Below are 17,279 nucleotides of genomic sequence, written 5' to 3' on the forward strand. Positions count from 1 at the left end.
TCGTTCGTTTTAATTAACTGGACCCGGTTAAAAAAAAACAGTAATTATTATTTTACGCTATCGCATGGGCGCAGACATTTCTATAGTATTATTACACGCCCTATTAAAGCTTTATGGTAGGCACAAATAAATTACTGTTTACGTTTACCGAATATGGCGTCGTAAACAAACTATATAACTCGTTGCATGTTTTTTTTTTTTTTTTAATTTCTAAAGGCAGAGAGTAATCTCATCTTTCCAATTACACTTCTTTTTAAAGTTCTAAATAGTTTACATGTTTATTTTCTAGAAAATGTCTTCTATATCATAAAAATGACATTAGTTAATTTGGGTTAAATGTGTTTGGAATGTATTGTATGAATGTCTCACAACACAATAATGTAGTAGTAGTAATAAAACACTCCATTAGTAAATTAATTCCTCAAACAACTGTGAAGTGGACATTAAAACTGAGCCAATGTTTGGGGAGCAGGAAACTTTATTTCTGAGTGCAATTCTGGGTTGATTTCTCACCAACAATCTTTTCTCTCCCCTATCCCCACTTAAAAAAGTAATCCCATTTCCCTGTGGCGGCTTATAAACTAAAATGACCAAAAAAAAAAAAAAACTTAAACCATACAATGTGAGGGCAAAGCGATTCAGTGAGCAATAATCTATGTGTAACAAAACACTCAAAAAAAACATGCTAAATGTTTAAAAAGAAAATACAACAATGACAACAGCTATGGCAACTGAAAAAGCAAACAAATCACAAATATCTTTAGATTTTTACAGTGTATTCTGGGCAGATCACTTTAAAGGGGCAAATAATCTGTGAAATCTCTACATCAACCTGAGGAATTGACAAGAAGAAATAGAAAAATGACAACAATGTATGTGCAAGATGGCAATACGGATTTCACAGGGAACTGAGGAAAATCTCATTCGATTAAAATCTGTCAAAACTCAAATCAGAATAATAGACGATGGATAATGGGGATATAAGTATTCGTGAGAAATTAAAACAATAACTTTTGATATAATTTCTTTCAATGTGCCAAGTACTCACAGTCACAATTAAACATTTTACTTTTTGATAACTACATTTCGCCATTTATTTAGGTATATACACTTCAAACATGTACACTTTTAATCAAAATCATTGAGGTCACTGTCAAAGTGTAGCTATCAAAAGCAAAGAACGCCTAATACTAACATGATCTGAGTGTTACTGATGACAATGATGCTTATTGAAAATAAAATGGTGGGGTAAAGAAAACATTTACCAATTGTATAAAGAATAAAAAAAAAACACCAAGAAACATTCACTCTGAGCAAAACTTTAAATATCATACTAATTACTGCATAACCAAAACAACAGAAGAACGATTTACACCTGCCACCAGGATAAACGCAGTTATTTTTGTCTTGTAAATGTTTATGCAAATAACCCAAGGTTATTTAGGAAAACATCACACTCGCAGCCCAGTTAATATCTTCATCAGCTTTCTGAAACATATTACTGTTAACAATTTAGCGGGCTATAAAAAAGAAATTGTAAGGCAACCACTACGCAATTTGTGTTTTGAATCCAGTAAACTACTTTGAGTGCCTATCACCTCAAACTGTAATGCTTTTCTGAACAGAAACTAGATTCACATTACATGGGGTGAGGAGGAGGCACTGAAACGAGCAGTGTAAAACAAATGCAAGATAAACCAGGGGAATTTAGGGTGGGAACTGAACTGAGAGCATGTTGAGTTTTCAGCAGTCTTGACCACACATGAAGCAGGCGATCTTCAAAATTTTGTGTGTACTGTATCAACTGACAATCACAATTTTTAAAAAATCCAAATACAGTTCTATACTAATTTCTTGGCCTCAAAGAAGCTCTTGAGATGTCTCATTTGCCAAAAACCAATGGCCACCAGGATCAGCGTCTGGACGATAGACCACCACAGAACCCTCTGATTGGTGCTCTCACTGGTTTGTCTGAAGCGTTCCTCACGATACTGAAAGTAAAAAAAAAAAAAAAAAGATTCATGTAAGGATCATTCTTGTGCACAGATGACAGAAAATAAGATGCGCTAATTGAATGCGTTAATTGAATTAGAATGCCTTATAATAATTTGGTTGTGTTAGATCTGAATAAAGGCCCGTTTACACCAAGAACGATAACTATATTTGCGTCCACACCAACGAACGATAACGGTGTTTATTTTAAGCTCACGCGCTGCGGTTTCAAAGTGTGTACGACATGTTTTTTCTGTTCTTGTTGCATTTACACGGCTTTAACCAGCAGATGTCCTCAGTATGCTTTGTTTTCAGTGAATAGCTAGTGTAATCGATCTAATCTAACAATGAATTTTGCTGACGAAGTCAATATAATGGAATAAAAACTGCAACTTCAAAGGAAGCAAGGCGATGTTGTCGAAACTAGCGCTGGATATCTGAGGTAATTTTATTTTACACTGTTTGCTAGCCTGGCATAATGATCTCATCATTAATACTTCTCACCATTTATTCCGAGGGTATCACCGATTGTTTTCCATATATCCATTTTCTTTAAAGTATCCTTGAAAAGGGGGTTTGACTTGTCAAACAGTGGTGGCTTTTCTGGACCTCTGCGATTAACTTATCCATTATGTCATCTGCCATTTTAAATCTGCAAGCCCTTAAATTAGAATGGATTCTCATTGGCTATCAGTGTTTTATTGTTCAACAGCTGGAAAAAATTGTTCTGAAAGTGATCCCAATGATATCGTTATCATTACAGCTGTGGTGTGGACAGTGCTATTCTTTTATATTTAGAATGATTTTTAGAACTATATCTTTTATCTTTATAGTTATTGTTCTTGGTGTGAACGGGCCTTAAAGCCAGATCTCAATTCCCAAACCTGCAGGACACGTACCCTCTGATAGTTCTGCTCTTTCTGGATCTGATCCACCTGCTCCATCAGCTGTCGAACTCTCAGCTGCAGCTCCGTCAGCTTGTCTTTGGCAGCAATTTCTGCATAGTTGTTTGTATGCTCACCAACTTGGATGTCCAAGTGAACACGCTGTATTGAAAATTCAAAAGCAATTTAAATAGGTAGCCAGTAAATAACAGATGGTGCTCTACACTTTAAGTAACATATATATGCATTTTTAAAAAAAATAAAATATATAAACAAATTAAAAAAAAAAAGCAATATATACATTTTATAAATTAAAACATCCAGTTATGTGCAATAATGTTTTGTCAATTTATGTGCATGACATTTGTAGCAATATACTTGACATATAATATTTGACATGAAACAAAGGTTGCTATAGACCTTTCTTCCATATTGAGACGTAACGACTTCTCAAACATGAAAAACTGTAGGACGAGACTTGATTTTGTCCATGGGGAATTGATTGGATGGTTGTGGTTTGCTATAGCTGTGATGTCATGTGATTGACAGGTTGACCCGCCTTCGCGCCAGTTAACACCCCATCAGAAGAGAAGTGATGGTGTTGCAATAGGAAGGGGAAGTTATTTTGAATAAAGATTACGAGGGCACATGAATTTATATATAAAAAAAAAATTATGTGCACTGATAAATCATTTATAATAAATACTGCAATATTCCATTAAAAAAAATGCTAACTTAAATTTCATGGTGACTTTAAGGAGACTAGAAGATGTGGTGCACAAAAAAAAAAAAAAAAAATGAACTCACAAGCATCCCACCAGCAAACAGAGCAAACTTGGAGGAATTTGAGTGCAAGCAGATTTGATGCTCTCCAGGGGTGTGGGAGGTGAAAATAAACCTGCCCTCGGATCCATACTGGCGGGACAGGATCACCTGTAACCCAGAAAACATAAGCAAATGAGCATGATAAGATACAAACATACTGGGCTTTTATTAATCACAAATCTTTACCCAAACAGACCTTCTCATCAGGATCTTTCACTTCCACAAACATCCCAAGACCTTGAGTTGCAGGCAAATACTCTTCTTTCTGCTTGTCATACAGCTGTGTTCGGTAGTTACCTGTTTAAAACAATTTCACACTTGTAAGGAAAGAGAGCAAAGTCATTTCATTATGTTCATTATAATCCACTGATAACACACTAAACACAAGAAGTCATTTTTTTTTTAATTCAGTAAACTACTTTGAGTCCAAACACTGTAAGTAATACACTTAACACAAGTTTTCATCTTAAAGTGAGATGAGGAGTTGTCATATTCACTTGGGTATTCGGGATATTTCAACATTATATTCGTGTCTCATAATTCACCTCCTCATCTAACTTAGAGTAGGTGCAGGATGGATCACTACGGCGTTACCTTAAAAACTAAGTTAAAATATTTAAAAAATCGTTTAAGCTAATGTTACTTACCCAAACCAGTAAGCATGTAGATGTCTACTTAAATGTTAATTTGTGTAAATTATCTTTTGTAGCTTCTTTTTTTTGTTAATTGAAGTCCAGCTGGTTGGCAACGAATGAACTCTACCTGACAAACCTGCTAGTTAGCACTAGGCTAAGCATTAACGTGAACTGCAAACTTGGCTTCTTCTGCTTCTCTTACTTACCTATTATCATGGTTTCGTCTGGTATTTCTTCTATGAAGCATTTCTTTTCAGTCTCGCCGATATGAAAGTACAAAGCAGACACAAAACTGTTGTAAATGTTTAACAATAACACCAAATAAAGTGTAAACTGCATTCTGATTGCCACCATCTTGACACTACCGGCGATAAGTACACTGCGCCTGCGCAGAGACTCAATGCCACGTAACCCATCGTCGTCCATCGTCCAATCACAAGCGGAATCCCAAAATTGTTCATGGTCATTGTAGTTTCATTTAGTTGTCGGCATTTTGATTCAACTTAGTGAACCGAATCCTTTGAATCTTTCAAAAGGATTTATTTAGTTCAATGGCCCCTTCAGATTACAGTAGGATTCAGCTAATTTGTATACTCACCACAAAAGTTAATTTGCTTTAAATAATTATCTTATTTTATTATGTTGTCTCATATTTAGGCTGTCAATCAGACAGTAAAACACATTTAAAAGGTAAGAAAACGTCTGACTAAACTAAACCTTTTTGCCACACTTTGTAGAGCGTATATATATGGGTAGTTAACAAATAGGCAGTAGAAAGTGCTCTTTTTTGTAAAACACCTTTTTTAAAAGAAAAAATACATATAGTTATGTAGTGTGAAGTCTTATGTTTAAGAAAATATAAGGGGTCACTAACTTGATCAATTCTTTCACTGTTTTATTTATTTATTTATTTATTTATTTTTTTGGATCATTTTTACTGAACTGTTCCGTAAATATGTCCTATGGTGTGACATAGCAAAAATTAAGGAAAAAAAACCCCACTCTTAATAACATAAAATAGCATGAGAGAGATTTCTTTTTATTCTTAGATGCTTATTTTCAGAACCAAAGCTGACCCTGCAAAATATTTTTCTTTATCTACGTAATTATGCAGGAAATTTTAAACCTGGTCATATATTTGGGATTAGGCTATTAGCAGAAATGGATTTTAATATCAGCTATAATAATAAATGCGACAGTGTAAATGCTTGGAAATAAAGCTAAGTATGTATTTAAGTCCATAATTTATCTGAAAAAGTTGTGAAGCGTGTATTTTATTTCTTGATGTGTTTTATTGACCACATAGGTATATGCTCATTTAAAATATGCTTACAAATTATTCTAGATACCTTATTATTCTACTTTTTCACGCACATTAGCTTCGCATTGGCCTGAACAAAAACGGCAGACACGCTGAATAAAAATGCAAATTAACTGACAGTAGATGGCAGAATATAGCCGTTGCCTCGGTTACCTCTGCAAACAAAGCAGCGCTTTGTTGTTGTTGTTTTTTTATTTTTTTTTTTTTAAACATGTTTAATGTTTTTTTAGACATCATACGGAGCTAATATGAGAAGAAAATGCCATCGAAACTTTCCTCGTCGAAAGGCGACGAGTTTGCAGGTATGAAATGCCAACTATTTTACTTTTTAAGGACCCGCGGGACACTGAAATCAATACAATACAACATAATTATAAGTCTTCCCACAGTGAATAACTGCACAAAGCGATTTAAGCTGTATACGCTTACCTTTCAAAGTATTATTCTGTATTTAGATGAGTACTTTAACATTTGTAATGCATACGTTGAGGCCGATCAGATATTCGCTACCGTAATGAATATGAACGTAACTTTTCTATAACCCCAATTTAAAAAATAACATTTTACATGCTTAGGACGTTTTACGTTGTAAGAATTTACAGGGATAATTCAGAAACGGTGACTCGTCAGGTAATGTTTTCTCCTCAAATTCAGATTATTTTCTATTGATTCAGTATATGGCGCCGCGGTGGCTTCACCTGTTGTGACGTCACAGTAGTAGTTTTGCTCTTGACTGGAATTGTGACGTCAGAGTTCTGGAACGTTCAGAAGTATATAAAAGAAGCACAGCTGCCTGTTTATCATTGGCCTGGTCTGACTCATCTACAAGCAGTTGTGCTTTGTACTGGTTTTTGAGAACAATCTTCTTTGAAGGACAATCGAAATGGCAGGATCCTACGATTGGTTTTCAGCTGAGGATGACGTTCAACCAAGAGACCAAGGGTCATCATTGCTTGTGAATAATTTGCATCAAGATGTGACCGAACGACTGTTGCATACCGTATTCCACCCATTCGGACACATCCTTTCTGTGTACGTGTGCAGAAATACAGTGACCGGGCGGTCTCGTGGATATGGTTTTGTGACCTTTAAACACCGGCATGATGCAAAAAATGCTCTAGAGGCTCTGAATTATGTGGAGCTCATGGACCTACCAATGATGTGCAGTTGGGTCCAGTACATGGATATTAAGGTCCTGGCAAGGCGCAGTGATAGGTCTGCCATATATAATACCCTCTCAAACTATGCGGAAGTCCTGGAGCCCAGAGAAAGCATCTCTGAAGCAACAAGGTCATTGCTTGTGAGTAATTTGAAATCAAATGTGAGCGAACAAGAGCTGCGTGCAATGTTCCTCCCATTTGGCCCCATCTGTACTGTGCAAGTGTGCCGAGATAGAAGAACCAACCTCTCTCGTGGGTATGGTTTTGTGACCTTTAAACATCGCTGTGATGCAGAAAATGCCATAGTGGCTCTGAATTTTTCTGAGCTCTTGGGCCAACCAGTGCACATCCACTGGGGCCAAGACAGTACTATTAAGGTCCTAGAGAGGAGCAAAGAAAGCAGCTCCCGTTATTGGCATGTTGAAGAAATAGCCCAGACTGAACCTATCGAGCAGTCATGGGGAAGAAGACTTGCAAATTCTGCGAAAGGTTTTTTCACAACAGTTTTGACCAACCCAGAAGCCTTGGTCGGCATTGGCCTCCTAGCATGCGGCTTGTTTATGAGAAGGGCCTAGTGTAGGACAAAGAATGCAGCTCCAACATGTGACTTCCTCTCATGAAAAAAGTCACGAATGAATCTTCTAGCAAGGCACCTAACCCACAATCGCTCCCCGGGTGGCACAGCAAATGGCTGCCCACTGCTCCAGGTGTGTGTCCACACTAACTTGGATGGGCAGTTGTGGCCTAATGGTTAGAGAGTCGGATTTGTAACGTGGAGTTGCAGGTTCAAGTCTCAGTACCGGCAGGAAATGTAGGTGGGGGGAGTGAATAAACAGCGCTCTCTTCCACTCACATTACCCACAACTGCCCTTGAGCAAGGCATCGAACCCCCAGTCGCCCCCGGGGTGGCACACTAACTGGGATGGGCAGTTATGTCCTAATGGTTAGAGAGTCAGACTTGTAACCCAAAAGTTGCAGATTCGAGTCTCAGTAGCAGCAGGAAATGTAGGTGGGTGAGTGAATAAACAGTGCTCTCTTCCACTCTCATTACCCACAACTGAGGTGCCCTTGAGCAAGGCACCTAACCCACAATTGCTCCCCGGGTGGTTAATTTTTTTTAACCAAATAAAGATGATTCTAAAGATGATTCTCAACTATGTTATGAAAGATATAACAAAATGATTTCATATGCATTAATTTGCATATTAATGTGTTCTTGGGGCAACATGTGATGAAAAAGAAGTGTAATAATGGGAACATGCCAACATTTTCATAAGAATATCTAAATTTTCATAGGAATATTGATAATTTCTTTCCATGTTCACTTGTGGCTCCCCAAAATGCCTGATAAACCTGCTCTAAGTCCCATGCTGAGCAGTGTTGCCAACTGCTTTCAATTGAAAGTAGCTAAAACTAGTAGCTAAATGTCACTACATGACATCATAATGGCAAATTCATTGATCTATAAAAATATGAATAGAGATCAGTGGGCAAAATAAGAATCTAGATAAGGTTTGTCCAAGAAATTGCTAGATTTGTCCCTAAACTTTTGAAAAAAGTCTCAAAAGGGGCGGGGAAGTCACTAAATCTAGTGACAAAATCCCTAAATTGGCAACACTGGCACTGAGTCCGAAATCGAATACTTCACTAAGATATACTATAGTACACAAAAAAACAGTATGCGAACAGAGTAGTTTGTCCGAATTCATAGTATTCGAAAAACAGTAGGCGAAAAGTACCCGGATGACGTACTACTTCTGACGAGATTCTGAAGTGAGCATACGATGGACACTTTACTTGAATGGAATTGAAGGGACGTAACTGATGTTGGTAGTTCATGTGACAGTAACAACATGGCGGATGTAGTACATCCGGATTTTATTCATACTACACGCATTCGTACTATATAGGACGTACTTTTTCAACGGTCGCGAAGTAAATTTAAATTCAAATGTAGTACCTGCTCAGTACGTGATTTCGGACGCAACTCTGGTGTCTTCTACAGAGGACATGTATGAAATCGATGCCCTGTTTCGCAACAGAAAGTCATATTCTGATATGAATTTTGGATAATTTACAATATATCAAATGTCCATAAGCGTGCTAAATTCAATAATTCAGTCAATGTCAGTCATTTTTAAAGACCAAATCTCTGAAAAGCCAAGAATGTGCTCTTTACATACATCCAGACTTAAAACTGTGAAATATACCCCGGTTTCGCAGACAAGGCTTAAGCTAGTCCTAGACTAAAATGCATGTTTAAGCTGTTTTAACTGAAAGCAACTAGTACTGACATATCTTAAAATGTCAGAGCCACTGTTTTGTCTCAAGATGCACACCAGTAATGTTTTTTCTAAGGTATGTTTATAAAAGCTACTTAAATACCCTAATTGAACTAAGGCCTAATCCTGACTTAGGATAAGTCCTGTCTGTGAAACTGGGCCATTACATCCTCTACTGTCTCTGCCTGAGGCTATACCTGCCAATGTCTTCAATAACAATCAGAGATTGATAATGCTGAGAAAAATCACTCACTGATATACTCTATTTATTGCTTGTAATGGGTTTTTTGTGTCCAAGGATGAATGGATCTAGTCAGGAAATTTAATCTGACACAAATGAAGACGAGGCTCTAAGTCATACAGTCCGTTCAAGTGTTTGTACTGTCTTAAGGTTTGTACAGCTCAAGTGTTTTTGCGTGTACTTTAACACCACTAGATTGCTCCGACTAAATATATGTTCAAAGACCAATGTTTTTGACATCACGCCGAGGTTGTAGTTAAAACTACTAGAACATTCATTCATACATAAAAAAAACTCATATTTGCACTAAGTCAACACTTAAAACTGTTTTTTCAGATGTGGCAGAGCTTCGTTCAAAGGGAGTCAACTGTTGACAGTGACAAAGTGATGCAAATTTGTATCGGTCCCGAGTTGTTAGTGACATTTTTATTACAGTAAAATATTTACCAGGACAAATAATTATTTTGGTCCTGGAATTAATTTTGAATGCTAGTGGTTTAAGCTGAATATATAATACAACACATGGCTAAACTAATACAAACAGAAAAAGGAAAACACATTTTTAACAAGTCAACTGTTAAAGCTGCTTTATTTTCTCACCAAAAGCATCATTTTACAGTCATGGCCCATTTGCTCTCCAACAGAAAATAAACATCTTTTGGGAACTACTTTCAGAAACTGTTGTAAATCAGTGCATTGCAATAACTTCTTTTATAGGCGCAAAAAATAGCAAAATTAACATAGATGTAAGAAACAAAACCTCGCACAAGGCTGAATTCTTGTTACCCTGCAGTAATAAAAAAATGACAATTTATTTTCAAAACTCCTATGGTTAAAAAAAAGAAGGCTGAAACATTATACTGCAGAGAGAAGGGCAATAACTTTAGAAAATAAGCTAAAATATTTACATTGATTTGATCAATTTAAGAAGACATTTTCATTAGTTTGATTTCTTTTGCAGTCCATTAAAACCCTCTTAAGTAAATCATAAAAAATGCTTTAAATGCTAAAAAAAAAAAAAAAAAAAAAAAAAAAATGTAACACTCCAGATCAGAAAAAACAATGTGTAGATGGAAAAGAAACAGATAAAGGGTTAAAAACAATAAAACCACCAAGAATTGAGACGTAGTGTATACACAGCATATACACAGAAATAAAGATTGGAAATGTGTAATCTACTATACGCAAGCAGACCCAAATCAGACAGATCCACATAAAGAAAAGTTTCTTTGAAGCCACCAGTCCTACTCTGTAGATTCAAACCATCTTTCCTTCCAATCAAGCATTTCAACAATATCAACATTTGTACAGCTGTACGAAATTCACATTAATGTTTTTCACCTACAATCTCCAGAGTTCTTTGAAATCCGGATGTTTAGTAGAACCTCTTGTTCCTCTCCTGACGCTTCTGAAAGACCACAGCACCAACAACTGCACAAACCACAATCCCCAGCAGGGCACACAGCAGAAGTAGGAAGACCTTCCAGCCAGTGAGGGGTGTGCTTCGAAAATTTCCCGTTGGATCATCAATATTGTCTGTTTTGTGGGAGAAGACATGTAAACATGACAAGCAATTGAATGAAAAATCCTTCTGCCAACTGTAATCACACATCAGCTGTGTAACCTTTTGGCGACTTGAGAAGACTGACACTAGGCTCGATCTTCGTCCAGTCCTGGTTGTCCTCCTCAGGAGTATGTTCTACCATCAGCTGGTACATCTTCATAGAGATGATGTCATGGTTATCTGCACAGAAGAAACAGTGCTAGTGAGGTCTGGCAAAAGGCATCAGGACTACTGTGGACTGTGGCGATAACACTTACCAGAGAGATCTCCTGTGGCCGCAGAAGCCCCAAAATAGTATCCTGTAGGGAGGCGGACACCGCTAATATCAATGCATTCTTTCCAATCGTTGCTGTCATCCACATCTACCATAATCTGTGAAAACAGAACATACAGTAGCTTTGAAAAAGCCCTATACATATCGCCCCATATATTAAAGGATTTTTATCATCTTTTAGTGTCTTCCCCACTGCAAAAAGACCATCTATTGAAACAGCTCTGGTGGTTTCTGACACTTTTTAAGAGAGGCCTTTGCTCATTTCAGATGTGAAGGTTCATTTCTTAAAAGCATTCAAAGCTAAATTAATTATAAGGTTCAGGAAATGGAAAATGAAAGTCATGAAAAAATGGTCATATCAAAAACCAATTCGTACGTATTTTACGAGGTGGCTAATTCGTACGACCTCACTCGTACAAATTCATACGAATTGTCTAAACCCCAGTGCCGGATAGATTTTAATGGCAGGGTTAGGGGTAGGTCATTCGTACAAATTCATATGAATTTGGCAACTCATAAAATAGCAAAAAACATACAAATTCATACAAGCGAGGTTGTACGAATTAGCCACCTCGTAAAATACATACGAATTGCCGTGAGATTGGGTTGTCGTGTCTGTTTCAGTGCCAAAATGAAACTTCTTCTATGAAACAATATTCGTTACAGGTCTGTTCACACCAAGAACAATAACTATATATTAGCAAAGTCCCTTTAAGACAAGTATTTTCACTCGGCGGCCATCTTTGAAACGCCTCTCGGGCATGCAAGTGCAGCTCCCATCTCTTTGAATGGAGAAACATTCAATTCTCCAAAGATGTTTGCCAAGCTTTCGATTAAATTTCATATTTGAAATCACCAATGAAATCTGACAACAACTGTCTCATAAATTTTGTTTCTAAATGCTCGAATCATGACAAAAAAAACCCCTTTATTTTTCAGGCTGGATCAAGCTAATGCGCATGCGCAGTCCTAAATGCTCTTGTGCCTCATTTCGGAGACGCACGTCTGACTGTTTCAATAGGAACTGGAGCTTCTAACGGCCGCTGCAGTGACTTTTCCAATTGGCGATTGGCTCTTATTCAGAAGGCGGGACTTATTCCGCCATATTGCACATTGCACATTCTCCCATTCAAAACAATACGAGTGACGCGTCTTGTGTTATTCTATAGTCTTTGATATTAGTGTCCACACCAAGGCAGGACATAGATCTGTTTATTATAAATGCGCACTGCCGTTTTGTCGTCTACCGTTTTAAATGCTCAAGCTCTTTAAAGCAGGATGGATTCTGATTGGCTGTCAATGTTTTTATCGTTCATCAGCTGGAAAAAATAATGCTGAAAGTGATTCCAATGATATCGCTCCTCTGTGCCATTATCGTTAGTTGTGGTATTCTTTTATATTTAGAACAATTTTTAGAACTATATCTTTATCGTTATAATTATCGTCCTTGGTGTGAACAGGCCTTACCGTTCAAAATTCAGTAAGGTGCCAAAGTAAAGGGTCAGTAAGATTTTATTTTTTGAAAGAAATTGATACTTTTATTCAGCAAGGATGCATTAAATTGATCAAAAGTGACAGTAAAGACATTTATAATGTTATACAATATTTGTATTTCAAATAAATGCTGTTTCTATTAATCAAAGAATCCTGAAAAACAATTTTTCCACTGGTGACTTCGGTTTCCACAAAAATATTAAGCAGCACAAACTGTTTTCAGCATTGAAAATAATAAGAAATGTTTGAGTATCAAATCATCAAATTCATATTAGAATGATTTCTGAAGGATCATGTGACACTAAAGACTGGATTAATGATGCTGAAAATTCAGCTTTGAATAAATTATTTTTTACAATATATTAAAATAGAAAACAGTTCTTTTAAATTGTAATAATATTTCACAATATTACTGTTTTTTACCATACTGATAACGTTTTTACCATCCTTTATCACCGTATTTACAATTATTGAGCTCTTACCGTGAGTCTGCCTTTGGAGTATCTAACAGCCAGGTACGTGTCATGATCTTTGTTTCTGACTTCAACGGAGCAACCTCCCAATTCAGTAGACCGGCCGTCTTTCCCGTGATCATACGGCAGGGAGCCGTTATTCACCATTGCAGAAATATAGGGAAAAGAGCGCTAGAGGACCAAAAAATATGAATAAAATTACATTGAGTTGACAAAACTACACTGTAAATTACTGAATAATGGTACTTTGTACCTTTATACAGCTGTTCCTGAATCAACTTGTGTAAAACAGAATGATCTAAATTCATAAAAGGTCACTGTAAACTACTAAAATCAAAGTAATAAACATTGTGAATATTTAAAAAAATACTTCAACAACAAATAATGGATGATAAAGGGAAGAAACTGACATGGATCACATGATGCAGGCAAAACAAAGAAAGCATTGCTTATTTGTAGCGTTTGGAAAATTGTTGAAAGATCATTTCAGAACATAAAGCAAATCAAAAGAGAGTGAAGAAGGAGTAATCCAAATAAAAGATATTCTTCTCTACTCTAAGGATTGTTTCTCTCAGTTCGACATCTGAATGCAAATACATGGCACATGATCGTATTCAAACTACGCTTAAAGTTCAGTTTAGATGAGGACAAAACCTCAGATGACCAGAAGCAGACCAAACATGCCACAAGTCCAGTATTCTTAAAGCCTCAAACATATTTGCTAGTTTGGATATAGATATCTTTGTATTTAGTGTCAAGTCAATTTCTGGTCATGAAAAAGCAAAGCTTTCATACAAACGAAGGTACAAAAACACAAATAATTTACATCTCTCAACTCACATCCGGAGCCTCATCATTAGGGTATGTGTCTATAAAAATGGCCAACCCATGGAAATTGGCACTACTTCCAAACACGGTGCCTGTAGAGAAAGAAGGACCCATGAGTACGGCACACTTACATCCATTCCTTGGAGATCATTACGGAAGGTATCCACAAAAATAGCCAGGCCTATAAAATGGTCTTGGTTTCCAAAGACTGGGCCTAAATGAAAGTATGACACAATCAACTGCAGGGAAGAAAGAGCAGGCTTGCAAATGGATCACAGATGGACTACACACACATATAGACCGCAGTATAACTCATTACATTTAAAATCATGAAGTGCACAATGGAAATGGTCAGAGAAAGAGCTTCAAACCGGATCCGAATTATCCTTCACAGGATCACAGCTTTCAAATTTACCAGGATGTAGTCTCTCCTTCGTGTACCAAACGGCTAAGCCATCTCCATGGAGGTTCTTCTTTCCCGATCCATGAATTTTAAACTGCACATGCATCTCCCAATCCTTCAAATAACATGGCTGCAAAAGGCAGAAAATTAACATTACTCATATAGCTTATTATCCATTTTGACTGGGTTCCTGCAACACCAGTGTGGATGTAATGTGAACTAAGAAACTTTCAGTTTCAGGTTATGTTTACTCGACAACAATGATACAAGTTTACACTGTATCGCTTTCAAAAACTGAAATTTCATTTTCATGTTAATTTTACATAAAGTTTCAGTTATTTTGTTGTTTGTCAGTTTTATAAGTTTGTTTTTTAAAATGTCATATATATATATATGTTTTATTAATTTATTATTTCATTTTTACTTTTATTTTACCACATCAAATTAAAGTGAAAATGACAAATGCAGTTATCTGAAATAAAATAAGTTTGAGTTTTTTATTTTATTTTATTTCAGTTAACGTTTATTTTAATTAATGCAAAACATTTTTTATATGGTTTTAGTTGTACTTATACTATAATAACCTGAGTCCACTTTAAACTCCAGCTACAAACTCAAAATAAAACACTTAAAAAAAAAAAAAAAGATTAAATATTTTATCTATTTACTTTCATGTCACGTGACCATTAAGTGCCATCAGAGAACCGTGAACATGCAAATGTGTGGTTGAATTATTGAAATATTAAATTCTGAAGGGGTAGGCTACTTAAAGTAAATATTTTACATCTAAGGGGTGACAAAAAAAAAAACGTTTGGGAACCGCTGCTGCAAGTTTTTAGCTCTACAAGACAGTTTTACTCACCACTGTATTCCAGATGGACCCTTGTTTGCTCCTCTCATCTGGAGTTAGGCGCACATACTGGCTGGTTACTAAAGTACTTCCCCAGAAGTCCCACTGACTTGAGGGACTCGTTCCAACACCTGATCATCAAATAAATGAATAATCATATAATTTATGCACAGTTGAGTCACAGTGTCTTGGATGTCAGTCACAAGCTTCAGAAAAGTGTAATGTTTAAAAATATTTCTTCTCACTTTTTGTTAATGTAAATGTAAAATAAAGGGGGGTTGTGTTACATTTTGATTTTATGTTATTGAATTAATGTTTACTACATTATTTATAATAATGATTTTTTACACAGTGCACTTGGAAATTCAGTATTTAAAATGAATATGAATTTTTTCATATTTGTGGGATTGCTAATTTGCCTTTTGTACAAGACGATCAAATGTGTTTGCTTACACTGAAGCACAACATGCTCTTTGGATCATTCTCACATTTTGAAGAACAGGATCATCAAGTTTTGCACAAACATGTGCCTTTTTATATCATTTTTGTTAAGAACAAAACTGCTTTCTGCTGCTTTTTAAAAATATTTGGACCCCAGTGTATGTATAAAACAGTAAATGTGCTATGCAAGAACTTTTCCCCCGCTCAATTAAATAGTATTTTGACAATTTGCATGCTCTTCGTGTGAAGGCAGATTCCTTTACAATCTGCACTATAAATGCAAACTACCCTCACTTGTTCAAATAAAGGTGCTGACTAGTTTTATTTACACTAAATTGTGTTCCTGTAAAGATTCTTCTGTAGACTATCCTGTGGTACTTGTTCCCAATAAAATACATGACCCATGACATTAAAAAATAACTGGTGATATCATACTCAACGTAAAGAACATAAAAACTTAAAAAATGTCGTCAACAAACCACAACAGGACTGTAACACTAGCAGGCAGCTACAGCAGCTACTCACCCTGATATGGCTTAATGAGCGAGTGCTCGCGCTTTAAGTGCTCCGCATTCCCGTCCGTTATATCTGAATATACGGAAGAAAAGTGGAGTAGCCATAAAAGTAAGAGTATTCTGTGACACACAAGCATTTTACGAGTTACACTTGGTTGAGTGTGAAGCCATACAGCTGGGCTTCTTTCTCGTGCCATTTTTAACGTCTTCCTTCCTCCGCGCCTTCACTTCCTGCGCAGAGAAGACGTAGGCTGTGTTTCAAAGCCTAGTGAGCTGCCTAACTAGATAGCATGTTTGGGCATCATGTGCACGAGCATTCTTACACCTAAAAAGCGCAGTATAGGTGGGAAGATCACAAGGTTTTGAGACACAGCAGCAACTGATTTAAGTTTTCCTCTTTCATTTACTTCACAATTCGAGGTTGAATTGTTTTGTTTTGTTTTAATTTATAATTTGTTGTAAAATACCGTTTGTCAATTAACATGCACATATAAAGGACACATTTTAAATTATTTTATGTGTTGGGGTCCAAACATTCACATTTCTTTTTAAAGAAAATGTCTAAAATTAGGTGTAGAACTGAGTTTCAGCTCATCTGTAAAGTGGCGGACATCTTTCTTTCTTTCTTTTTTTTTTTTTTTTTTTTGTTTTCAAAGAAGGTTTAGGCCAAGGTAAATGTATATGCATTGAACCATTTAAAAAAATTTATTAGACCGATTTTTTTTTTTTTTTTTTTTTTTGAAAATCGCTACTTCATCGGAATGGTACGAAACTCAGTGAAATACGAAAAAGATAAAAAAAAAAAAAGAGAGCAATTTTTGGTGATTACAATCAAAGACTATAGATATAGAAAGACGGTTCACTCCTATTAGTTACGAATGGGAGAAACTGCAACGCGCAAAATGGCGGAATACGTCCCGCCTTCTAAGTAAAAGAGCCAATCGCTGATTGATAAAGTCATTTGCGTCACTGTTAGACGTTCTCTCGCTTAGGACTGCACATGCGCATTGGTTATGCTATTTGAGCATAAGAAACAACATTTATCGGACATTTCATGTCAGATTTTGTTGCTTATTTGAAATATGTTATATGTTGTG

At 36.2% G+C, this 17,279-nt stretch overlaps 2 protein-coding genes across 3 annotated transcripts; both read right to left on the bottom strand.

Moving 5' to 3' along the window:
* Positions 1–460: 460 nt before the first annotated feature.
* Positions 461–4,736, bottom strand: tmed9 (transmembrane p24 trafficking protein 9). Its single transcript, XM_051860116.1, has 5 exons — positions 4,543–4,736; positions 3,898–3,998; positions 3,684–3,809; positions 2,892–3,038; positions 461–1,991 (listed from the first exon to the last, which is right to left on the bottom strand). The coding sequence occupies exons 1-5, from the start codon at positions 4,688–4,690 to the stop codon at positions 1,842–1,844; spliced, it is 672 nt and encodes a 223-aa protein (XP_051716076.1). The 5' UTR covers positions 4,691–4,736; the 3' UTR covers positions 461–1,841.
* Positions 4,737–9,912: 5,176 nt separating this feature from the next.
* Positions 9,913–16,430, bottom strand: lman2 (lectin, mannose-binding 2). Of its 2 annotated transcripts, none has more exons than XM_051860110.1 (8): positions 16,193–16,430; positions 15,239–15,357; positions 14,389–14,506; positions 13,986–14,065; positions 13,155–13,316; positions 11,162–11,276; positions 10,965–11,084; positions 9,913–10,876 (listed from the first exon to the last, which is right to left on the bottom strand). In XM_051860110.1, the coding sequence occupies exons 1-8, from the start codon at positions 16,377–16,379 to the stop codon at positions 10,716–10,718; spliced, it is 1,062 nt and encodes a 353-aa protein (XP_051716070.1). In that variant the 5' UTR covers positions 16,380–16,430; the 3' UTR covers positions 9,913–10,715. The 2 variants fall into 2 exon arrangements, with proteins under 2 accessions (XP_051716070.1, XP_051716069.1); XM_051860109.1 differs by lacking the exon at positions 13,986–14,065 and adding an exon at positions 14,105–14,187 and having other exon boundaries at positions 16,193–16,428.
* Between the last annotated feature and the right edge of the window lie 849 nt (positions 16,431–17,279).

This window comes from Ctenopharyngodon idella, chromosome 14 (genome assembly GCF_019924925.1).
Source record: "Ctenopharyngodon idella isolate HZGC_01 chromosome 14, HZGC01, whole genome shotgun sequence".
Classification (NCBI taxonomy): domain Eukaryota; kingdom Metazoa; phylum Chordata; class Actinopteri; order Cypriniformes; family Xenocyprididae; genus Ctenopharyngodon; species Ctenopharyngodon idella.